This window comes from Oryctolagus cuniculus, chromosome 1 (assembly GCF_051225735.1).
Source record: "Oryctolagus cuniculus isolate XC-2025 breed Fujian yellow rabbit chromosome 1, ASM5122573v1, whole genome shotgun sequence".
Lineage (NCBI taxonomy): Eukaryota > Metazoa > Chordata > Mammalia > Lagomorpha > Leporidae > Oryctolagus > Oryctolagus cuniculus.
This window is the reverse complement of record NC_142867.1, coordinates 140,354,464-140,377,553: the sequence shown is the minus strand read 5'-3', so window position 1 is coordinate 140,377,553 and position 23,090 is coordinate 140,354,464. Positions and strand designations below refer to the sequence as shown.

Here is a 23,090-nt window from a genome sequence, read left to right as displayed (position 1 = left end):
CTGACTCACTCTAAAAGCTCCTTAAGGGCTCCCCAGGGAGGGTGAAAGGAGGAAAAACCCAAACAGAAACACATGGCCGTCCTCAGCCAACACCCCAGAGGGCGGCCCCCCTCGCAGACTGGCACCAGCGAGGGCAGGAGGCTGGGCTGGCCGTGGGGCTCGGGGCGGGGGTCCGTGAAGGTGCATCATGAGGAAGCCCCCACATTTGCAGCAACCCCTCCTGTGGGTGAGGGAGGAGAACCGGGTGCCACGTCCCCCTGGTACAAACAGGGCACACAGGGTTTGTCAGCTCACCATAGCAAGAGGACTTTGGTCTTCTGTGCTGTCAGAGGCACTGGGAAGGCAAAAAAAATTTGCTGGTGTGGGGTTAGGGGTGGAAGGGGGGCAGCTCTGAGGCTTCCGCCAAGGCCAGGATTTTCCTTAATTCTCCCCAATTAACAGGGAATGGTGCCGTAGCACAAACACCAAACAAACCGCTTGCTAATCAGTTAAAAGATAAATCTCACAAAACAAACAATCCAGATACTGGAGAATCCAAATCCTGTCCCCCCAGAGAGGTAAGACAAAGAAAATTCCTCGCTTACAAACAAGAGGGTCAGGCCTTCCAGATCCAGAGCCTTGCATGTGCCGAGAATAAGCAAGAAAAAACGCTGTTTGAATTGCGTTCAAAACGTCTTTTACAAGTGAGGCAAATTACTTCTGCATGTTCTGGGGCTCTGCTGAGAACAAATAGCGTTCTGCCTTTAATGGGTAAAATTACACAATTTGCTTTTAACATAAACCCAGAGCCGCGGTGGCTTCAGATAGCATCGCACTCCCGCGGGCTGCCTCCACGCGGTCCCACTGCCAGCAGTCCCGAGCAGTCTGGAGGGACACGGTTGTCGCCACGGGCATGGCAGGGCGCCGGCAGTGACAACCTGGCGCGTCTCCGGTTCCTGCGGCACCGCCGTCTTCTGGGACCGGGTGGAGGCTGGAGGCGCACGCTGTCCCTTGTGATCTAAGGTCCCCTAGGTGTCCCGGCTGTCCAGAAGGTGGGTGGTGACTGTTTACGGGAGCCTCTGCGGCGTGGGCAGCCCCGGCGAGGTCCACCTGGACGCTCCCCAAGGACACACCCTGTGTGCCAGCGACCCTAAGCGCAGGCTGGGGAGGGAGAGGCGGCCCCTGCGCCCCGCGTCTCGGGCGCCCCACCCGCCGCCCGCTGTCTCTCCGGCAGGGGGCGCCGGCGCCGGCCTCGCTCTGCCCATCGGGGCGGGCGAGCCGGGGACCCTGCCTCCTGCGCGCCCGCCCGCGGTCCGCCCCCCGCGCTAGTCCCGGCGGCCGGCGGGACGCCCGCGCCCGCGCCCGGGAGCCTCCCCCAGCCAGCCCGCGCCGCGGCCGGAGTGGAGCTGCACCTCTGGGGCAGGAGAGGAGCTCGGCGACGAGATCCTCGAAGGGGACCGACTTGGGAAGCGCGGGAGGAGGAGGAGGAGCGGACGCGCGCAGCCGAAAGGGGTGGTGGCGCCCGGCTCCGCAGCCCGAAGGCCGAGTGCGGAGGGCGGCTCGGCCCTCGCGGCCAGCGGCATGGCCTGGGGCTCGGCGCTGCCGCTGCGCGCCCCGGCCGTCTGGGCGGCCGCCGCCTTCCTGCTCTCCGTGCCCAGGATCTCAGGTAGGACCCGGCGCACCCATTCTTTGCTCCGCCGCCGCGCCGGCGCCCGTGCTCCCCAGTGAGGGGCGCCGGACAGAGCCTTTCCGCACCGCGCCTGGCGCCAGCCTCAGCCCCGCACCCCGGCCCGCGCCCCAGGGGCCACCCAGGGCTGGTTCCAATAAGCCGAGATGCGGGGCGGGCTAAGTGTTTCCAGAGGCCGGGGGCTTTCCGAGGGTCGTGGGGTTGAGCGCGCGTCCGGGGCCGTGGACCGCGTCCACCGCCGTGCCCCCAGGCTCCCCGGACTTGGATCAGTCCTTCCTTCCCCGAGGGTACCCTTTCCGAGCTCACAGGCCCCAGTGGTCGCTGCCTGATCCGGAGGTCCCCACTCCAGGTGCTCGGCGGGCGCCCTGGTTGGACAAGACCCGGGGGAGCACCCGGAGCTCTTGGGTCCCGACCCTCCGTCCCCTGGGCCGCTCGGTGGAACGCGCTTTGGCTTCCCTTTTGTTGGCACTCGGACTCCCCTCTCCTCCACCGGGAATGGCCGAAGCGCGGCTTCTTGGGGAGCTGGGGTCAGAGGAGACCCCCCACCCCGAGGACCGAGGAGAAAGCGCGGGGCTGGAGGCGTGGAGCTCGGCCATCCGATGGTTTGTTTCCTCGAGGGGAGCCCGCAGCTCTCGGGGGGCCCCTGGCGCAGGCCCGGCCGCGTGGACCTGGGGCGCGCTCGCCCCGGGACGCGCACAGAGGGCCTGCGGGGAGGCTCAGAGCGGGGTGTGGAGGAAGGCAGCTCCCGTCCGCGCCGAGCAGACCCCGGGGACACCTCCGGCCTGCACGCCCCCCGGTGCGGTCTTGGGACACCCAGCGGGCGTGGGGAAGGCGGGCGGGGCGTCCAGGCCTCGGAGGATGAGAGACCGACGTGGGACGCCCCTTACACGTCCGTGGGCTGCCGTGCTCGCCCCGTCCCCCTCCCCACCGCGTTCCGGCAGGCAGGTGAGAACAAGGCGACCGTCGCGGGCTGGGGGTGGGGGGCGCTCCGCAGTTTCCGCGCCCTGCTGCGCTCGCTCTGCGCGCCCCGGGTGTCCGGACCTGCAGCCTGGGAGCGGCCCTTCCTGGAAGCAGGAGTGGGGGTGGGGGTGGGCTTGCGGTGTAAGCAGATGCGGATGACGTCAGGCGCTCCCGGTCCCTTGATTTGGGGAGGGGGTCTTAGCTTTGTGTCGTCGCTGTGGGTCAAAGCCTGAACCGCTGGGAAGTCAGCACTGTAAGTTCGTTAGTGACTTCTCTGGACTAATGCACCCCCAGTCCCTGTAGAGTCGGGGGGCCCCGGTGCTGGTGGCTGCGGGGCTGCCTCCACGTGCGGGGTGCGGGGCTGGGGTCTTGCGAACCGCGCGGCTCGGGTAGGTGCTGAGGGCCTTTGCTTGCAGCGAGCTTGTGCCCAGAACTGGAGACTGGCCGTGTTGGGGGTGCAGTCACGTCCACTGCCGCCGTCGTCTCCAGGGGACACTTCAGACATGTATGATGGACAGAGCAACCCAGGGGCGTTGTCGTGAGATTCTCTCTGTAAGGGGAGGCCGTAGGGTGCGGTCCTCTTCGTTCTGGATCGCTACTCGAATCGAAAATTCAAATAAGGTTGACGATTCGTGTTCGAAGTGTGGATGAAATCGTCCGATCACCTGGGGGGATTTGAGTGTTCGGGTCTTTTCTGTTGGAAGGCCCTGTCGTTTGCGTTTTTATGCGCTCCGTAGTTCACTAATTACATGGAAAGGTCATTCTAAAAGCACTTGTAAATTCTGACTCTAGTTTTTTATAGGAAGGCTCTGTTCCCTCAAGGGACAAAAACCCGATTTGGGACCCTGGGCCCCTCCTTGGCGGGGAGGCTGGGCCCCCTCCCCCCATTTTCATCCCTAGTGTTTACTCCTGGCTCAGATTCCTGGAAGCGATGGTCTTAATGGTATAGTGGCCCATTTAGGAGAAAATAAATGAAAACATCTTATACAAGAGGACTTTGAAAAAAAAAAAAAAAAAAAAAAAAAAAAAAAGAAGCGTTTTTATATGTGTAGTAAAACAACATATTTTTCTTATTAAGCCTTTTTACCAAGCAAAGGACTACACTTTTGGAACTTTTCAGTGTTTCCTCGCTCAGTCAAGTTCAGCCCTGGCGTCCACCTGATAAAGAATGTCACCCCGGGAAGCCCAGTGTCCCTGCCTTAGGTCCTGAAGACTCTCTCGGTGGCACTGAGGCGACTCTGGTCAGAGGAAGCTGAACTTTTGATCAGCATAGCAGGTTGCAGTTAGAAGACCAGAATTCAGCATCATCTATTTGCCTGTCAAAAAGCACCATGGGTTTAATTAAACACGTGCGTTTTCCAGGGATGGTTTTCGGAGGCAGCAGACTGCAAGAAGTCAGAGCCCGTGTGAAATACATTTCTGGTTTTAGTGTTCAACATGGTTTCTGTTGTGGATCCCAAGTGCAGCCATAATGGGTGTTGGTGTGTTGTGGTGTGATGTGCAGTGAACCACGTGTTAGCTTCTTCAGTGTTTAGCCTGCATATAACCTCCCAGACTTTCAAAGCCTGGCAGGGTCTGACTTTTACACTGCCTGGTATTTTACTGGGAAACTTTTTCTGCAGTCCCTGGAATGGGAGCACCGGGAGGGAAGACAAATCCCCTTTACAGAAGATTCAGCGGGGAACCGGCACTCCTTTAAAATGCATGCCGCAGGGGGCCGGGGTGGGCAGTGGTCATCCTTGACCCTGGAGCTGGGCGGGAGGGACCCAGCTAGTCTGGAGCAGTGCTAGAAATGCGTGCACACCTTGGTTACTCTTTTCTCTTGGACGGTTCTAATTACGTAATTCCAGGCTGTATGTCAAAGAGATGTATTTCAGGTTTGTGACCATCTTTTAAAAATGGTTCCTGGATGACAGAGACCTTTGGGTTGGGTGTTTATCTGGTCGATTCCTGGGAACCTGGAGGGTTGGGGGTGGGGAACCGGGGAGGGCACGCACCCTCCCTCCCCCCATTGAAGCATCCTGTGGTTACTGGCTGCCCAGCTGGTTGCTCAACCTCAGGTTCCCAAATCTGTGGCTCCCCGGGGGGGGCTCCCCTGGGGCTGGCCCTTCCTTGTCCCCCAGTCATTGGCTCCTTGTAGAGAAAATTATCATTAGGATATTTCCTTCTTTGGGAACCCTGCGGTGATTACCAAGTGGATCCCTGGAATGCGGTGCTTGAGCTTGAACGGTTTCAAAGCAAAGAAGCCTGGGAGTTTTGCCTTTCAGAGAAGGCATGGCTGGTGAGGTCTGGGTTTTTATTGGCTGCACCTCTGCTACATGGCCCGTAGCAATTTCACGAGAGAACTTTCGGGCTTCAAAGGACTGGTGTTGAAAACCTAGCTTCTCGGGGACCCTTTGGGCTCTTGGGTTTTGCACTGTGTCACCGCACCATCCTAACAGAGGGGTTAGGAGTGCAGTGGGTGGTGTGTCCCTGAGTTTGGAAGTCAAAGTCCAAGCAAACTAGAGGGGTCCTAGCCCATCACTGAGGGCTGCAACTGGCTGGGGTTTGTACCCGCCTCCTTTTTCCAGCATGCATTTATCTGGTTTTATGGAAGAGCTTGCCAAGTTGGAAATGCGGGGCGGGATAGCTTGGCTTGGGTGTGCAGTTGTCATAAAATATGTCTGGGGTGTAATCTGTTTAAAATCGTATTCACAGAGCGGCCAAGGCATGGTCGAACAACGTGGGGAATTTTCACAAAGCATTTCAAAAATAGGGAATTGTGCTGGTGTGGTTTGCACCATTTTTGGGATTTCTGGGGAGTGTTTTCTTTTAACTCCTGACAATGAAAGAACCAAAGAGGGGGAATATCAAAAGCCAAAGGGAAGGAAATAATTACAGAAAAATTTAGCCTAATTCAACTAAGTAGCTCATCCTCCAGAAAGTCTTAAGTTCTAGTGGGAAGTGGGGGTGTGCGTGTGTCTTTAATTGGCGCTGGAATGGGCTTCAGTAAGCCTCTGCCACTTCTGAGATGTTATCAGGAAGAATGTGGCTGCAGCTGGGATGGGTCCCGAGTGGGGGAGGCCTCCCCCTAGTCCCACATGTTCCCAGCCTAATGGTTTCCACACCCTCCTGGAGGGATACTTAACACAGCCTCGTGCAGCGAAAACACCCCGAACTCCTCCTTGTAGACTTGTGCTATGGATTGTAGTAGCCACTAGGCACATGGAGGGATCCAAGTTTAAGTGACAATTAATGAAAATTAATTAAATGAAAAACAATCGAAGCTTCAATTCCTCCACCTCCCCGGCCTCATTTCAGATGTCTGTCGCCACTGAGGGCTTTGCATCATGTCACCGGGAGTTTTGAGAGCGGTCCTGTGGATTCTGTACATTGTGTTGAATAAGCAACGCCAGCTTTCCAAAAGCCTTAAGTCTTACAGTCCATCAACACGGAATATCTTTCTTGTTTTTTTAGATCTTAAACGTCTTTCATCAGTGTTTGTACTTCTCAGTGTACAAGTCTCCAACCTCCTTAGCTTATTGGTCAGTATTTTATTCTTTTTGATACATGGGACGTCTTTCCATTTATTTAGATTTTTTTTCTTTCATGTCTTTCACCTCCTTAGATCTGTTTGCAAGCATTTTATCATTTCTGATGCTATTGGATTTGGACTCCTTTCCTGAATTTCCTTTTTTGGTTCATTGTTGGTTTATAGAAATGTAACTGATTTCTGCATGTTGGTTTCCTGGCATGCGAGTTTGTCCAATTTGTTTATTAGCTCAAATAGTATTTTTGTGGATCTTATTCTATGTATAAAACCGTGTCCTGTGCAAACAGAGAGTTTTACTGCTTCTTTTCTGATTTGGATATGCTTTATTATTTGTTACTTATATAAATTATTATTATTATTTTTATTTTTACCTCTGTCTAAAACTTACAGAACTATGTTGAATAGACGTGTTTAAGTGGGGGTGGGTGGGTATGGCAGCACAGTGGGTTACGCCTCCCCTTGGGTTGCTCACATCCAGATCAGAGTGCCTGGATTAGAGTTTGACCTCCACTTCCCATCCAGCTTCCTGCTAATGCACACCCTGGGTGGCAGCAGTGGGGAGTCCCTGGGCCTCTGCCACCCATGTGGGAGAAGAGTTCCTGGCTCCTGGCTTGACCTGGCCCAGCCCTGTCTGTTGTAGGCACTTGAGAAGTGAACCAGAGAATGGAAGATCTCGCTGTGTCTATCTCTGTGTCTCTCTGTCTGGAATCCAAAATGAAAATAAATACAGGCCGGCACCACAGCTTACTAGGCTAGTCCTCCGCCTGCGGCGCTGGCACACCGGGTTCTAGTCCCAGTTGGGGCGCCGGATTCTGTCCCGGTTGCTCCTCTTCCAGGCCAGCTCTCTGCTGTGACCCGGGAAGGCAGTGGAGGATGGCCCAAGTGCTTGGGCCCTGCACCCCATGGGAGACCAGGAGAAGCACCTGGCTCCTGGCTTTGGATCAACGCAGCGCTGGCCACAGCGGCCATTTGGGGGGTGAACCAACGGAAGGAAGACCTTTCTCTGTGTCTCTCTCTCACTAACTCTGCCTGTCAAAAAAAAAATATATATAAATAAATAAATTGTATTATTCCTGATCTTAGAGGACAAGCTTTTGCCTTTTGACTGTTGACTGTGATGTTCAGTGTAGGCCTTTCCTGTGTGGCCGATAGCTTCCTTTGTATTCTTAGTTTATTCTCCTATCGTCTTACATGTCTTGACTTTTGGAACATGTTAACGTTTTACCTGTTCAAAAAAAAAAATGAATCAGTGACACTGGAAGTGAATGCCCACGAGTCGGTGAGCACAGATGAGTCACAGGCTATACTGACAGCGGGGAGATGTGGGACTCAGGGCTTTGACTGCGATCTTCGATCTTCGGTCTACAGGAGGAACAACAACTGCTTGAAAACAAACCGTGCTCTCTTGTTGGTTGATTTGATTTTCATGGTGGTGCGATGTGGCGCTTCCGAAGGTGCTTCGTGTGAGTTGTGGGATTGGGGAAACAAGAGGTGTGTGGCTGATACTGTTGGAGCCAGGACTCTTACTGTGTGGGGATGAGGGAAGGTGAGCCAGGGTCGGGAGAGGTGGGATTGTGATTGGCGGTTATGAAAAGGTCGTTATTTTGTGAAAAATTTTGAAAAACATCCGTAGTTTTATTCGTAATGCGTATTTTCCATGACCTTTTTGAAGACCTCTTCTATGCATAGCTTTCAGAATTTTTTGTGCCAAAACAAACTTATCTTTTAATTACATTTCCACCAACTTTTTCAGGTGCTCTGGTAAATAATGTTAAAATTAAAAACCCAAAGTGTGCAAAACATATTTCATTCTGTGCGTGACACTTACTTCCTAGCACCTCAGTAGCGGTGAGCAGTGGTGCTCAGAACTCGGTATGGAAGTGCTGTTATGTTAAAGGGGATACAAGCCAAGCCTGGAATGTGTCCTTGTGGTAGAAAGAAAGCAAATAATCAGAAGTGTGGGGCGCCTGTCACATATAAACAGGGGTCACCTTGAAGGGCTGCATGGCCAAATCTGTATCAACATAAAGACAAGTATAGATTTTACGCGGATCAAAACAGAAATACAACAAAGTGCCACCAACCGAGTGACTGAACAGAAATGATTCTCCCACAGTGCTGCGGGCTCAAAGTCTAAAATCCAGGGATTGGCAGGGCCACTCCTTGCAGGGGCTCCTGGGGAGAAGCTGTTGCTTTGTCCCTTCCGGCCCCTGTGCCTCTTCCTTGGCCACATCACTCTCCTCTCTGTTTCTGCCTTCTTTCCTGGGTGTCCCTTGTGTCTTTTCCTCTTCTTTATAAGAATACCAGGTGTTGGATTCAGGGTCCGCCCTAAACCTGGATGATTTCATCTCAGATTCCTTAACTCATTACTGCTACGGAGACTATATCCAAATAAGTTCATATTTTGAAGTGGGGGGGGGGGAGATAAAGAGAGAGAGATTTCTTCCATCTGCTGGTTCACTCCCCAAATGGCTGCAATGGCCTGGGCTGGGCCAGGCCAAAGCCAGGAGCCAGGAACTTCATCTGGGTCTCCCATGTGAGTGCAGGGGTCCAAGCACTTGGGCCGTCTTCTGCTTGCCCAGGTGCACCAGAAGGGAGCTGGAACAGAAGTAGAGCAGCCCCGTCTGGCGCCCATATGGGATGGCGGCACTGCAGGGGGAGGCCTAACCTACTACACCAGAGCCTTGGCCCCAGCACTACTAAGAAACACACACACACATGTGGGGAGCAACTCGGACTAGACTAAGTTACTGGAATTAAGACTTATTCTATGCATCTGCTCTCCCACAATATGGCGCTGAGAAGGGAGAAACAGCTTCTACACAGCTGCCTCCAGTTCAACCAATAAACTGTAGGATCTGCTCCTGATTGGAGGAGAGCAGCGTACTCGGCGTGTGGGCAGCCGAGTTGGGATTGGTGGAAGAGGACTATAAAGGAGGAGAGAGACAACATGCACCAGGAACATCTAAGAGGAACATCTATCTGAAGGAACACCTGTGCAGCCCCCGAGAGAGCCGGCCGGCGGTGTGCCGCTCCCCCGCGGAAGTGGGGAATGTGGCAGGGGGAACCGCCCTTCCATGGAGGTGGAAGGGACGGTAGCCAACCCGGGAAGAACCAGCAGCAAACCCGGGGAGGGCCGAGCAGACAAAAGAACAATGCAGGGTCCTGTGTCGTTCCTCCACGAAGACGGGGAGCGACACACACACACACACATGTGCACACACACATATGTAGTGATACATACCTATAAGACATAATTAAGTTTCAGAAGCTGGGAAGAAAGGACATTTTTGTGGAAGAGCTGACAGGTAACTGGGAAGTGAGTTGGAAATACTGCATTTTGCAACAGCAGTTGGGCTAATTTAGGCAGGAGTCACCAGTGAGTGCCGGATGTAATTAAAGGGGGGCATGTTGGATGAGGACAGGAAGCATCGTGGTCTCAAAGATTTCCCCCCAGATTCCTCATTGTCACGAGCTCTGTGCTGGGGAGGCTGGGTGATCGGGCTAACAGCCAGAGGTCAGGCAGATGGGCACTAGTCCTTCCTTCTGTCCCAGAAGCTTACATCGCCTAGGTTGCCTACAGCTAGGGATGAGAACCGGAATCCGATTGTGAGCAAAAGTGAGCCTGCCCAAATGGAGGGACATCTGATGAAACCCTGGGTCTGCAGTACACATTGTCCAGGTCACAAAAGACAGGGCAGCCTGGGATTGGGCCACCTTGAAGGGGATTACAGGGACAAGGCAGCCAGGTGCAGGTCCCCGTCCTGACCCTGTGCTGGAGGGGTTGTCATGGATGTTCCCGGGACCACCGATGAAATTGGAAGGTAGACATAAATTATACATTATTTAGAAAGAGTTGTCAAAGTTAGCTTTCCTGAATTTGTTAATTGTGCAGAGGTTGCGTAAGTCTCCTTGTAAGGGAATACGCACAGGGCTGGTGTAGTGGCTAACAGGCTGTTTAACACACTTACCTGTGTTCCCTATGAGAGTGCCTGAGTGTGAGTCCCGCCTCCACTCCTGCTAATGCCGGGAAGATGCTAAAGTGATGAATCCTGCCACACACTGGGGAGCCCTGCATCGGGTTCCCGGCTCTGGGCTGCAGCCTGGTCTGACCTTGGCCATTTCTGGCTTTTGGTGTGTGAATTAGCAGATGAGGTCTCTCTGCCTCGCAACTAAATACATTATTTTAAAAACGTTAAAAGGTGTACAAATATGTGTACTTTGTATTTGGAATGAGCAGTAGAGTTTGACGGCTCTCAGAAAACTAAGTTTTGTTTATTTTATTATTTATTTATTTATTTTTACCAGAAACAGTGTTCCAGGCAGGGACAGGGCTAGGTTGGGTAGGGGGAGGCAGGATTCAGGTGGCTTCCAAGCCAGATAGTATTTAATTGAAGGGACCCCACGTGGAGACGCCACCATGATCTGTTTTCCAGATTTCTAGAGCTTTTCTTTTTTTTTTTTTCCCTTAAGGTTTTGTTACAGACAACTTCAAACATAGATAAAATTAGACTAGCCCAGTGAACCTGCTGTGATGTGAATGTGTGTGTCCCTCCAAAATTCGTGCCAGGACTCAGTAGCCGTGTGATTGGATTGAGTGGGCCTTGGGGGAAGTGGTTGAGTCACAAACACCCCTCCCTCGGGAGTGGGATTAGTGCTCTTATTTTATTTTATTTTATTTTTTGACAGTCAGAGTTAGACAGTGAGAGAGAGAGACAGAGAGAAAGATTTTCCTTTTCTGTTGGTTCACCCCCCCAAATGGCCGCTGTGCCGATCTGAAGCCAGGAGCCAGGAGCCAGGCGCCTCCTCCTGGTCTCCCATGCGGGTGCAGGGCCCAAGCACTTGGGGCATCCTCCACTGCACTCCCGGGCCACAGCAGAGAGCTGGCCTGGAAGAGGGGCAACCGGGACAGAATCCGGCGCCCTGACCGGGACTAGAACCTGGGGTGCCGGCGCTGCAGGCAGAGGATTAGCCTAGTGAGCCGCGGCGCTGGCATTGTGCTCTTATTTTCTGAAAGAGGTTGCCTGGAGCCCTTTTGCCCTGTGGGGACTCAGTGTCTCCCCCCCACCCCACACCCAGGGCTCCGGGCATCACAGCTCTTGGGCGGCAGCCAGCACAAGACCTCACATGGTCTGGCTCCTTGATCTGGGACTTCACAGCTTCCAGAACTATGAGAAATAAATTCCTGTTATTTATAAGTTACCCAGTCCGTGGTGATGTGTTATAGCGGGACACGAGCAGGCATGGACTAAAATGGAAACCCTGTCTTCACTGCACCAGCTTCACCAGCTGCAGTATTCTGTTGGGTGTCGATTTGCCTCTGGCTCACCTATCGGACCCCAGATGGCTGGAATATTTTTATCTGTAAAGCTTCAGTGTGTATGTAGGATCAGTTCTTTCACGTCATCTCAGTATTCTTGTCACAGGCAAGGACATCCTCCTACCCTGGGCATTATCTGATACCCAGGCCATGCTCTGGGTCCCCAGCCATCTGGAAATGGCCTTTGATATTGGACTTGCTCACAGCGGGATCCGAGCAAGGTGCACCTGGTCACCATGACTCTCACGGTGGATTCTGCCAGACCCTGGGCTTCGAGGCTGTGAATTCTCCCAGGTGCTGTCTCTCTGCATTTGCATGGACTGCAGGCCCGAGAGAACTGCAGAACTGAGTGCTGAGTGCAGAGCCCAGGGACCTTGGGCCCGTGGATTCCTAGTGGCTCCGACTGCTGCGGGGAGACTTCAGTGCACGTGGGTGGAGGGAGGGGGCTCTACCCTTCCTGGCTTTTTTCATTCCCGAATCCTTTTGTGTTGCCACCTCTGGGAAGAGAGTCCTGCAGCACCGTTCTCCACTGTCCTCAGAGCCCTGGGCTTATTGAAACAAACACAATCTTAGGGTGTAGCAAGTGGGGAAGCAGGTGTCTCAGCTTTCGGGTGTCTGCATTGCACCCCACCTCCCCCAGCAAAATCTCAGATTTCTGCTTTTGGCTGTGGAGGCTTTGCTGTCCCACTTGAAAATTCACACTGTCAGTGTTTACATCAGGTAGAGCAGGTGGAGGGATTAACACCCAGGATACCTGCATGAGGACAATATCAATGCCCCAGATAATAAACAAATCTACCATCATGCAAAAGGATGAATGCTGAAGGCCTCAGACTTTTGAGAAAAAGTTTGGCTTTGTTAGGATTCAAGAAAGTGCAAATTATAAAGCACCTGTCCCACGCTCATTTGGTTGGCCGCAGTGAGAAGTGGGTAATGCGGAGTATGTGAACAGTATTGTGGGGAGTGTGGCATTGGGATAGGCGTGTGGCTACAGCACATGGCATTGCTTCTTCACATTTAAAATGCATGCAACCTCGTGCTGTTCATTGCAGCGCCATTTGTCAAAATGAATTCCTGGAAAGTCCATGACTTTTATTGTTTTTTAAGACTTTATTTATTTGAGAAGCAAAATTACAGAGAGAGGGAGAGACAGGTCTTCTGTGTGCTGGTTCACTCCTCAAACGGTGCCCAGAGCTGGGCCGACCTGAAGTCAGGAGCCAGGAACTTCCTCCTGGCCTCCCATGTAGGGGCAGGGGTCCAAGCACGTGGGCCATCTTCTACTGCTTTCCTAGGCCATCATCAGGGAGCTGGATGTGAAGTGGAGCAGCCGGGACTCGAACTGGTGCCCATATGGGATGCCGGTGCTGCGGGCGGTTGTTTAACCTACTGCTCCACAGCACTGGTCCCAAAGAATGAGATGTTAAAATAGACACACATCAGACCAGCGTGGCTGTCCTGGAGAAGATGAAGGTCTCGCTCTCTTCTCTGCAGTTGTCTGCTTACTTATTTTTTCTATCTGGAGGGCTGCTTCCACGTGTGATTCAAAAGACCTGGTCTGCAGTCCAGTGTTGTGGTGCAGCCAGTTAAGCCGAAGAGCATTCTGCATCAGAGCTCGGAGTCCCAGCTGCTCTGCTTCTGATCCAGCTCCCTGCTAATGCACCTGGGAAAGCAGTAGAAGATGGTCCAAATGCTTGGGCCCCTGCACCCATGTGGGAGACCCGGAAGAAGCTCCTGGCTCCTGGCTTTGCCCTGGCCCAACCCTGGCTGTTGTGGCCATTTGGGAAGGGAATCATTGGATGCAGGATACCTCTGCCTGCCTGTCTCTCTGTCTCTCTGAAACTCTTCCTTTCAAATGAATAAATAAATCTTTATATATATAAATACATCTTTGGTCTGCTTGAACCTCCTGTGCTAGTGATCCCTTTATTGAACACTTTCTTTAAGCCCCTGGGGAAGATATTTCTCTCTCCAAATTGGAATGTAGGTTAGCCTTCTGCATCTGCAAGTTCAGCCAACCATAGATGGAAAATATTTGCAAAAAAAAAAAAAAAAAAAAAAGGAGTTTCCAACAAGCATAATTGAGTTTTCCCCAGGCAGAGTGCTGCACTGAATGGACATGAATGAAGTGACCTGTAGGCATTGTGTTAAGCGTTGTGTAGGATCTGGGGATGCTGTAAAGACGCCAGAGACGCCAGGAGAAGACAGCTGGCCGTCTCTAAGCCCAGGAGAGCCTTGTGCAAATTCATGTTGCACGTTACAAGGGACTTGAGCATCCATTATCCCCAAGGGTCCTGGGATCAGTCCCCCTGTGGTTACCAAGGACTCTGACTGTGGATGCGCAGGGGTCACTGGCAGGGCCAGTGTCTCTCCCATCGCCCTCCTGCTTGCCTTGTGAAAAGACACTGTCCAGCTCTGATCAGAGCGGAAGGTGGGGACCCAGGTGGGAGTCGGTTTTTTGAGTAGACCACTGGGTTATTCACTCCTCAGGAGTGTGTCTCCCTCTTTGGCTGGAAAGAGTTAGAGAAATGGGAGGTTGGATTTGCAAGAATTGCCTGGGTGAGTCTTCTAGGTTTTCACCCAGCCCCTTAAGGGCGTCTCTGGGCTTTACAAATATTTGGTCCAAAGCCATTTTAACATATTTAACATTTTTAAAATTATCATGAAAATCCCCACCCAGGTTTGTTTTCTGCCAGACCAGCAGGGTCTCTGTTAGCTTGTTTGGTGCAAACTGAGTTGCCATTTCTGTTTAATTCTAGAATCTCAGTTTATGTTGTGAACAATTGGAAAGATTTTTATTTTTTAACCAATTTAAGAGGATAGATTTTTATTTTAAATGTTATTAATATAAAGAGAACAGATTACAGTAGTTAATAGATACAATTCTAAGAATACCTCCTTCTCCCACCCTCTTCCTTCCTTTCTTTTCTTTTAGGATAACATACTTTTCATTTACTTTATCATCATAGGCTTAATGTTCCAGTGTATAGAGAGATCAACAAATAGAAAGACTACTTTTCAACAGGCATACAGACAATGGATAGAAATGATAATCAAGTCTCAAGATGTCAATTTCCATCATATAAAGTTATTTTTAAAAACATTTTGTGCTTTCTATGTTAGCCACAAAAGAATGAAATCCTGTCTTTTGCAGTGGAGTGGATACAATTGGAAACTACTATGCTTAGTGGAATAAGCTGGACCCAAAAAGACAAGTATCACCTCTGAAACAGTTTTACATGTGTAAATGGCCATGAGAAGCAGAATTTTCTTGGTATGCTGAAGCTAAAGCCAAATATGGGAAACCTTAAGGCATTTGGAGGTGGAAATACAGTTAGAGCTGTCTTTGTAAATAGTTTCAAGTGTTTTAAAATTTTTTTAATGGTGGAGTTATAGAGAGAGAAGGAGACAGAGACCCCAAATGGTTGCAAAAGGCAGGACTGTGCCAGACCTGATGCTGGGAGCCAGGAGCTTCTTCTGGGTCCCCTACATGGGTTCAGGGACTCAGGGACTTGGGCCATCTTCCACTGTTTCCCAGGTGCATTAGCAGGGGGCTGGACCAGAAGTGGAGCAGCCAGGACTCAAACCAGCACCCATATGGGATACCAGTACTGCATGCCACAGTGTATGCTTCTGGTTTCAAGTTTTTATGGCTGTTTAAATGGAGATTCAGGGCTGGTGTGGCACATCAGGTTAAGCTGCCCTTGCAGCACAGTGGAAGATGGCCTAAGAACTTGTGCCCTTGCCAGCCACATAGGAGAACCCCATGGAGTTCCAGGCTCTGGGCTTCAGCCTGGACCAGCCCCAGCTGTTGCAGCCTTTTGGGGGAGTGAACCAGAGGATGGAAGATCTCTTTCTCTCTGTCTTTCTCCCTCTTTCTCCCTCTGTCTGTCTGCCTTTCAAATACGTATGTAAATCTTTTTTTAAAAAAATAGAGGTTCATTGTTTTACTTAAAAATATATTTTCCTTTTATTTTATTCAGAGAGAGAGAGAGAGAGAGAGAAACAGAGATGAAGAGAGATCTTCCATCTGTTGGTTCACTCCCCAAGTACCCGCAATTAGGGAATGCTGGGCCTGGCCGAAATCAAGAGCTAGCAACTGAATTTGGGTCTCCCATGTAAGTGGCAGGCACCCAACTCCTTGAGCCATCACCTGCTGCCTGCCAGGGTATGCATGAGCAGGAAGCTGGGGTCAGAAGCAGAGCCTGGACTTGTGTGTAGACCTGCCCCCTGACTTTCTAAGAGAGAATGAACACTCATGGGTTGAATTGTGTCCTTACCTAGAAAAGATACTTTGACGTCCTAACTTCAGTACGTCAGATGGTGGTCTCATTTGGAGAAAGGTTTTTTCTAGACATGATAAGATGACCAGTGGGAAAATTTGGACCAAGCAGACCCATAGCTGGAAGATGGTGTGGGAGACAACAGAGACGCCAGGAGAAGACAGCTGCCTGTCTGTAGGCCCAGGAGAACTTTGGGACAACTCCATCACCTGTCGGAAGAGACCAGCTCTGCCCGTACCTGGATCCCAGAGCCTATAGCTGTGAGGCACTGATGAGCTGTGGTCTAAGGCCCGGCCCTGCCGTGCTTTGTTGTGGCAGCCGACTTGGTCTGTTTTCTGGTGTTAGAGCGAAGTACTAGGCTGGATGGTGTGTAAGGACAGAGATTTCTCTCTGACAGTGCTGGAGGCTGGGAAATGGAGAGCATGGGGCTGGCACCTGTCGATCCAGCTCGGGTCTCTTCCTCCTCTCAGGAAGCCCCATCCTCATGACCTCATCTCAACCTGACCCCTCCCAAAGCCCCCATCTCCAACAACCATCAGCATAGGAATTTGGGGCTAGGTTTCTTTTCTCTCTCTCTCTCTTTCTCTCTCTCTTTGAAGATTGTTTATTTATTTGAAAGTTAGAGTAACACAGAGAAGAAGGAGAGGCAGAGAGAGAGAGAGAGAGAGAGAGAGAGAGAGAGAGAAAGGTCTTCCATCTGCTGGTTCATTCCACAATTGGCCGCAATGGCTGGAGCTGTGCCGATCCGAAGCCAGGAGCCAGGAGCTTCTTGCAGGTCTCCCTTGCGGGTGCAGGGGTCCAAAGACTTGGGCCATCTTCTTCTGCTTTCCCAGCCAAAGCAGAGAGCTGGATGGGAAGTGGAGCAGCTGGGACTCGAACTGGCACCCAAACGGGATGCTGGCACTGCAGTTGGCGGCTTTACCCACTATGCCACAGTGCTAGCTCCTGGGGTCCAAGTTTCTAATACAAGAGCTTTGAAGAGATATAAGATGTCTTCAGAAAGCTCATGGGAAATGGAATTAAATGTCAGATAATTTTCGTTCAAAAATTTTTTAAAGAAAACATTTATTTATTTATTTGAAAGACACAGAGAGAGAGAGAAAGAGAGAGCGAGAGCGAGAGAGAGAGAGAGAGAGAGAGAGCATGTGCCTTTGGGTTGTCTTCTGCTGTCTTACCAGGCACATTAACAGGGAGCTGGATCGGAAGCCAAGCAGCTGGGACTTGAATTAGTGCACTGATAAGGGATGCTGGAGTTGTAGATGGTGGCTTAACCTGCTGTGCCACAGCACCAGCCTCTGTGCAAAAGTTTTGAAATCCACACATAGGAGGAGTCTTCAGAAAGTTCACAGGAAATGCATATTATGAAAAACTGGTCCTGGATTTAGAAATTTTTTTGTATATATCTTTTTTTTTTTTTTTTTGACAGGCAGAGTGGACAATGAGAGAGACAGAGAGAAAGGTCTTCCTTTTGCCGTTGGTTCACCCTCCAATGGCCACCGCAGCTGGCGCACCGCGCTGATCCAAAGGCAGGAGCCAGGTGCTTCTCCTGGTCTCCCATGGGGTGCAGGGCCCAAGCACTTGGGCCATCCTCCACTGCACTCCCTGGCCACAGCAGAGAGCTGGCTTGGAAGAGGGGCAACCGGGACAGAATCCGGCGCCCCAACCAGGACTAGAACCCGGTGTGCCGGCGCTGCAAGGCGGAGGATTAGCCTAGTGAGCCACGGCGCCGGCCGTATATATCTTTTAATTCCATTTTTCCAGAAACTTGCTGAAGTACCTTCATGTGTTCAAATCATGGGAGCAGACCCAGCCACTAGCACATATTCGTGCGTACTGAGTGCTGGTGAGTGTTCTCTTTGACTTTCCGAATAGGAATTTGCTTGAGAAAAAGCTACTCATCTAGACCCTTGTCCCTGCACAGAGCCCCTGGGGCCATGGGCTGAGCTGAGTGGCTCTGGGCCCCAGCACTGGCCCGTGCTGCAGTCAGGAGCCAAGGGTTGGAGTGGGGAAGAGCAGAAGGCATAGACTGCCCAAGGCGGCATGTGTCTTGAAGAGCAGTGGAGTCACCTAGACGCATGTGGGTGTGCCTGCTGCCTGACATGGACAAGACCTGCATCAGGGAGCAACTCTTCCCTCCTGAGAGCTTGTCATCTGTGTCCCCAGCCAGCTCCTGGGGCTTATGGGGCAGCACTGTTCAGGCCTGTCCCTAGTCCAGGGCTTCTCTCCGGGGTCACTGCTCAGCTCCCTGTCTGTCCCCAGATGTTTACCTGGGGGAGAAAGGCTTGGAGCTGGGTGGTTGGCGGGCTTGGAGCTGGGTAGTTGGCGGATTTTGATTGGGGTGCATGATTTCTGCTTCCTAGACAAAGCAGTGGCTCCCCCGGGGGTGGGAGCTGGTAAGAGGACAGCTGCTAAGGGGCCCTGAAGGGCCCAGCCTGCCGATGCCAAGCCTTTGTTTCCCTTACGGGGACCCTGCTTGCAAAAACAAAAACAAAAGCCAACAAAAGCCAACATCCTCAGGGCCACTGGGATTGTGGGGCTGTCAGCGTGTGTGATTTATGTGGGACCTGGAAGCCCTTTGAAGTGGGAGACAGATTGGACTCCTGGAAGTGGAGGCAGGGAGGAAGGCCCTGGGAGAGCCAAATGGAGGAGGAAGCTGCCACCTTGCTGGGCGACAGGGGAGCCGTTTCTGGGAGTGTATGTCTCTGTCCTTTGGATCCCAAGGCACCTCCACTCAGCTGAAGCCCATAGGCCAAAGCCCATGAGACCTCGTGCTGACTTGGGGCTGGGCAGTAGTCTGCATCTCCAGCCCGGGTGAGAGCCCAGGGCAGGTGCCGGGATGTTTGGTCAGCTGCTTCTCAGCTGGTGTGGAGTGCTGGGGTGGGTCCCCCCATTGGTGATGAGCATATTCAAGGGTGTCAGTGTGGACCCAGGTGGCCACTGGGGACTTGAGACTGGAAGACGGTATTTCATAGAAGTGAGGCCCCGTGGATGCTTTGGCCTGAAGCGAGGTGCACCTTTCTGCCTTCTGATTGTGCTTGCATTGTTGTCAAGAACGGGGTTGTTTCTGGCCCAGTGTTTGAGATGTCGTTTGGGATGCCTGCATCCTGCATCAGTGAACCTGCCTTTGAGTGGTGGCTGTGGCTGCTGACCTCCAGCTTCCCGCAAGTGCAGACCCTGGGTGGCAGAGATGGTGGCTTCAGTAGTTGGTTGGGTCCCTGCCACCCACATGAGACCCAATTCCCAGCTCCCAACTTCGGTTGGGGTAGGGCTTTTGGGGACATTTGGGGGAGTGAACCAGTGGATGGGCTCTCTCTATTTCAAAGAAAAAAAAATGCATCTCAAGATTCACCTAGCTTTTTTTGATGTATCCGTTATCTGAACTGCTTGAGGCCAAAACTCTTGGATTTTAGATTTTCCAATTAGGGGTGGCCAGCCTATACCACTTCTCCTTTACTATGTGGAAAATCCATGCCACTTCTTAGATAGACATTTTCTTTTGGAAATAACATATCATTATCATTTTCTTTTGCAAACAAGGAAAACTGCAATGCAAAACACAAGCATAGTTACTCAAATTAGTCGTGTTGTATTTATTTTCACAGTTCAAATAAGGTTCACTTTTGTGTGTGTGCTATTATTCTAAACTTTGAACCCATTTCTTTTCTTTCGTCCTAAGAAAATAATAGTGATTTTAAAAAGGACTGAGACAGTCAAGTTTCTTTCAGTTACCTAACCACACATTTCTGTGGGTTCTAAATGTCAAGCTGATTAAAGATTTATTTATTTATTTGAAAGAGTAGAGAAATCTTCGATCTACTGGTTCACTCCCCAGATGGCCAACAGCCAGGTCTGGGCCAGGCTGAAGCTAGGATTCAAGAATTACATCCATGTTTTCCATGTTAGGGGCAGGGGCCCAAGCACTTGGGCCATCATCCCCTACTTTCCCAGTTGCATTAGCAGGGAGCTGGATCAGAAGTGGAGCAGCCAGGACTTGAATTGGCACTCTGATATGGGATGCCTGTGTCCCAAGCTGCAGGTTAACCTTTTTTTTTTTTTTTTTTAGATGTATTTATTTGTTTGAAAGTTAGAGTTACACAGAGAGAGAAGGAGGTGCAGAGAGAGAGAGAGAGAGAGAGGTCTTCCATCCACTGGTTCACTCCCTAGTTGGCCGCAACGGCTGGAGATGTGCTGATCTGAAGCCAGGAGCTTTTTCTGAGTTTCCACTTGGGTACAGGGGCTCAAGGACTTGGGCCATCCTCTACTGCTTTCCCAGGCCATAGCAGAGAGCTGGATCAGAAGTGGAGCAGCCAGGACTTGGACCAGCACCCACATGGGTTGTGAGCACTGCAGATGTAGGCTTAACCCACTACACCACAGTGCCGGCCCCCAGTTTAACCTTTAGCATTCCAGTACTGACCCCAAAGTCAAGCTGATTAAAAACAAAAGAAAGAGCAGATAGAAGAGTGGGTACGAGTTGAGCTGCCCAGAATTCAGTGTTTAAGAATGTTCTTCGTGATTGCTTTTGTCATCCAGCCAGAGACTAAGTCCTACCGTGCACTGTGGGTAGCGTGTGTTAGGGCATGGCAGGGGTGGTGGTCTTGGGACCTTGAGGGAGCATTGGTTTGGACCAGTTACTTATTTATAATTGAAGATATTTCTGTGAAAAAAAATCATGATGCGAAAATACCCACAAAGCAGTGGTACATACTTCCTCGTCTTTTATGGGGGCCCCTCCTGGCATGGGGGTTGTGATCCAAGGGGATTGTTTTACTTTTGTGTCAGGGTGATGTACTTAGTACTTGAGTCAGTGAAAATCAAGAAAAGCCAAAGCAACCCAAAAACCCAGTAATACATGCAGATGACTTGAAAGCCACCCAAACTCAGCGGGGAATACGATGAAGTGACATCTCGCCTCCTTCATGGGCAGTTCCCCACCCTGCTGCTTCATCCCAGGCGTTTTCTGGGCATACACACTTCTCTGTGCATCTTGTCTGTTTTTAAAAACTGTAGTAAGGGGGAGGCAGATAGGAGGTCCGGCACAGCAGCAGCTGGACAGGAGGAGTGAGTTCCTGTGTTCTGTGTCATTCAAAATAATGAGCAATAATGCAGAATAATGCAGAATAGTTGGAAGACAGGATTTGGAATGCCCTCATCAGAAAGAAATGATAAAAGGGTGAGGTGTTGGTTATGCTAATTAACCTAAGTTATTCGTTACCCAATATTACCTCAATCAGAATATTACCTTGTACTGCATAAATGTGTACAAATATTATGTGCCAATCAGAAAAAAATGAATGAGATAATGGGACATAAAGCATTTGGCCTGGAGCCTGATGCTTGCTCAGTGCTCAGCCTAAACAAAAAATGTGGTAAAACTCACATACCATCCAATTAGCTGATCCAGTGGCACTGAGTACATGGACCGCCTCAGGTAGCCATCGCCGCCCTCTGGTGCAGAACATTTTCACCAGCCCCCAAGGAAGCCCCCTCCCCAAGAGCAGTCACACCCACTCCCCCTCCGCCGGTTCCCCCAGCCTCTGGCAACCACTAATCTGCTTTCTGTCTGGATGGATTTGCTTATTCTGGGAATTTCATATACACAGAATCATGCACCACGTGGCCTTTTGTATCTGGCTTCTTTCACTCAGCTTAATGTTTTCAAGGTTCAGCCGCATTGCGGCGTCTTCTATTTGTTTTTATACCCGGTGAAACCACGCCGTATATACTGAGCTGAAGTCTGCTGCTTTGACGTACCAATAGTTCTTGGGAATCTTTCCATTTTAGTGCTTGCCAGGCTACTTCATTTCTTAAACCATTGTTAACATCTGTCATTTGTGTATACAGAACTTATGTTACTGAACTCCTACGGAGAAATACTTCTGATTTTCGTGTATTACATGAAACAGTTCTGGAGTGGGTGTTTAGCCTAGCAGCTAAGACACTGGTTGGGATGCACAAGACCCATTTGGGCATGCCTGGGCTTCATTCCAGCGTTCTGCTAGGCGGGCGATGGCCCTAGGACTTGGGCTCCTGCCACCCCCGTGGGAGACCTGGATTGAGTTCGTGACTTCCTGCGTTGACTTGACCCAGTGCTCGTGATCTGAGGAATTTGAGGAGTAAATCAGCACACGAGAGCTCTCTGTCTGTTTCTTTCTCTGACTCTCAAATAAATAAATAAAAATTAAAACATGGAACAGCGCTGCAGAAAGCACTTGTAGACTTTTTTTTTTGCACTTGTAGTTTCCATAGTTTCCAGATGTGAAATTTCTTTGTCCAGGGTTTATATTTAAAGTTTTGGTGGCATCTGCAGAATTGCTTTCCTAGAAAGTGGCAGTGATGGGGCCGGCATTGTGGCATGGTGGGCTAAGCCTCCGCCTGTGGCCCTGGAATCCCATATGGGTGCTGGTTCTAGTCCCGGCTGCTCCTGTTCCCAGCCAGCTCTCTGCTGTGGCCTGGGAAAGCAGTAGAAGATGGCCTAAGTGCTTGGGCCCCTGCACCTGCGTAGGAGACCTGGAAGAAGCTCCTGCTCCTGGCTTTGGATCAGCCCAGCTCTGGCCATTGCTGCCATTTGGGGGAGTGAACCAGTGGATGGAAGACCTTTCTGTCTCTCCTTCTCTGTCTGTAACTCTACCTCTCACCTCTCAAATAAATAAATAAAATCTTTTTTTTTTAAATGAAGGAAAATGGCAATGCTGTGTGATCTTTTCAGGTTTTTCCAGGCCCCAACCAACATCAGAGATAATCAGGCCTTTTAATATTAGGAAGTGGGAAAAGCAGAGAAGTTATCACAGTTCTGTGTACTCACAAATTTGTCCATGAGCCTGTCTTCGTAAGTCTTTGTGTTTTTTTTTTTTTTCTAGAAAATAACTCTTCACTTTCTCTGTAATTTCTTTTCTGTTGTTCTCACTGATTTCTAAGAATATTTCTTTTTTTAAAAGATTTATTTATTTATTTGAAAGTAAGAGTCACACAAAAAGAGAAGGAGAGGCAGAGAGAGAGAGAGAGGTCTTCCATCCGCTGGTTCACTCCCCAATTGGCTGCAACTGCCGGAGATGCACCGATCTGAAGCCAGGAGCCAGGAGCTTCTTCCAGGTCTCCCACATGGGTGCAGGGGCCCAAGGACTTGGGCCATCCTCTACTGCTTTCCCAGGCCATAGCAGAGAGCTGGATCAGAAGTGGAGCAGCCGGGACTCGAACTGGTGCCCATATGGGATGCCGGCACTGCAGGTGGCAGCTCTACCCGCTAAGCCACAGCGCCGGCTCCATCTAAGAATATTTCTAAGACTGTTTAACTGTCCCAGACTGTTGGAATTCTTTTCTTTCCCAAATTGT

General features: G+C 50.9%; 1 protein-coding gene across 5 annotated transcripts in view; it reads left to right on the top strand.

The window, feature by feature from the left end:
- The first annotated feature begins 846 nt into the window (after positions 1 to 846).
- ROR2 (ROR family WNT receptor 2) overlaps positions 847 to 23,090 on the top strand; it is a 216,460-nt gene continuing 194,216 nt past the window's right edge. For 3 of the 5 annotated variants that reach the window (XM_089316077.1, XM_089316079.1, XM_051847319.3), the window contains exon 1: positions 1,283 to 1,645. In XM_089316077.1, the coding sequence (XP_089172203.1) occupies positions 1,561 to 1,645 (85 nt within the window). In that variant the 5' untranslated portion in view covers positions 1,283 to 1,560. Of the gene's footprint in view, positions 1,032 to 1,282; positions 1,646 to 23,090 lie in introns of those variants that run through there. The other 2 variants (XM_089316087.1, XM_089316080.1) reach the window with 2 other exon arrangements.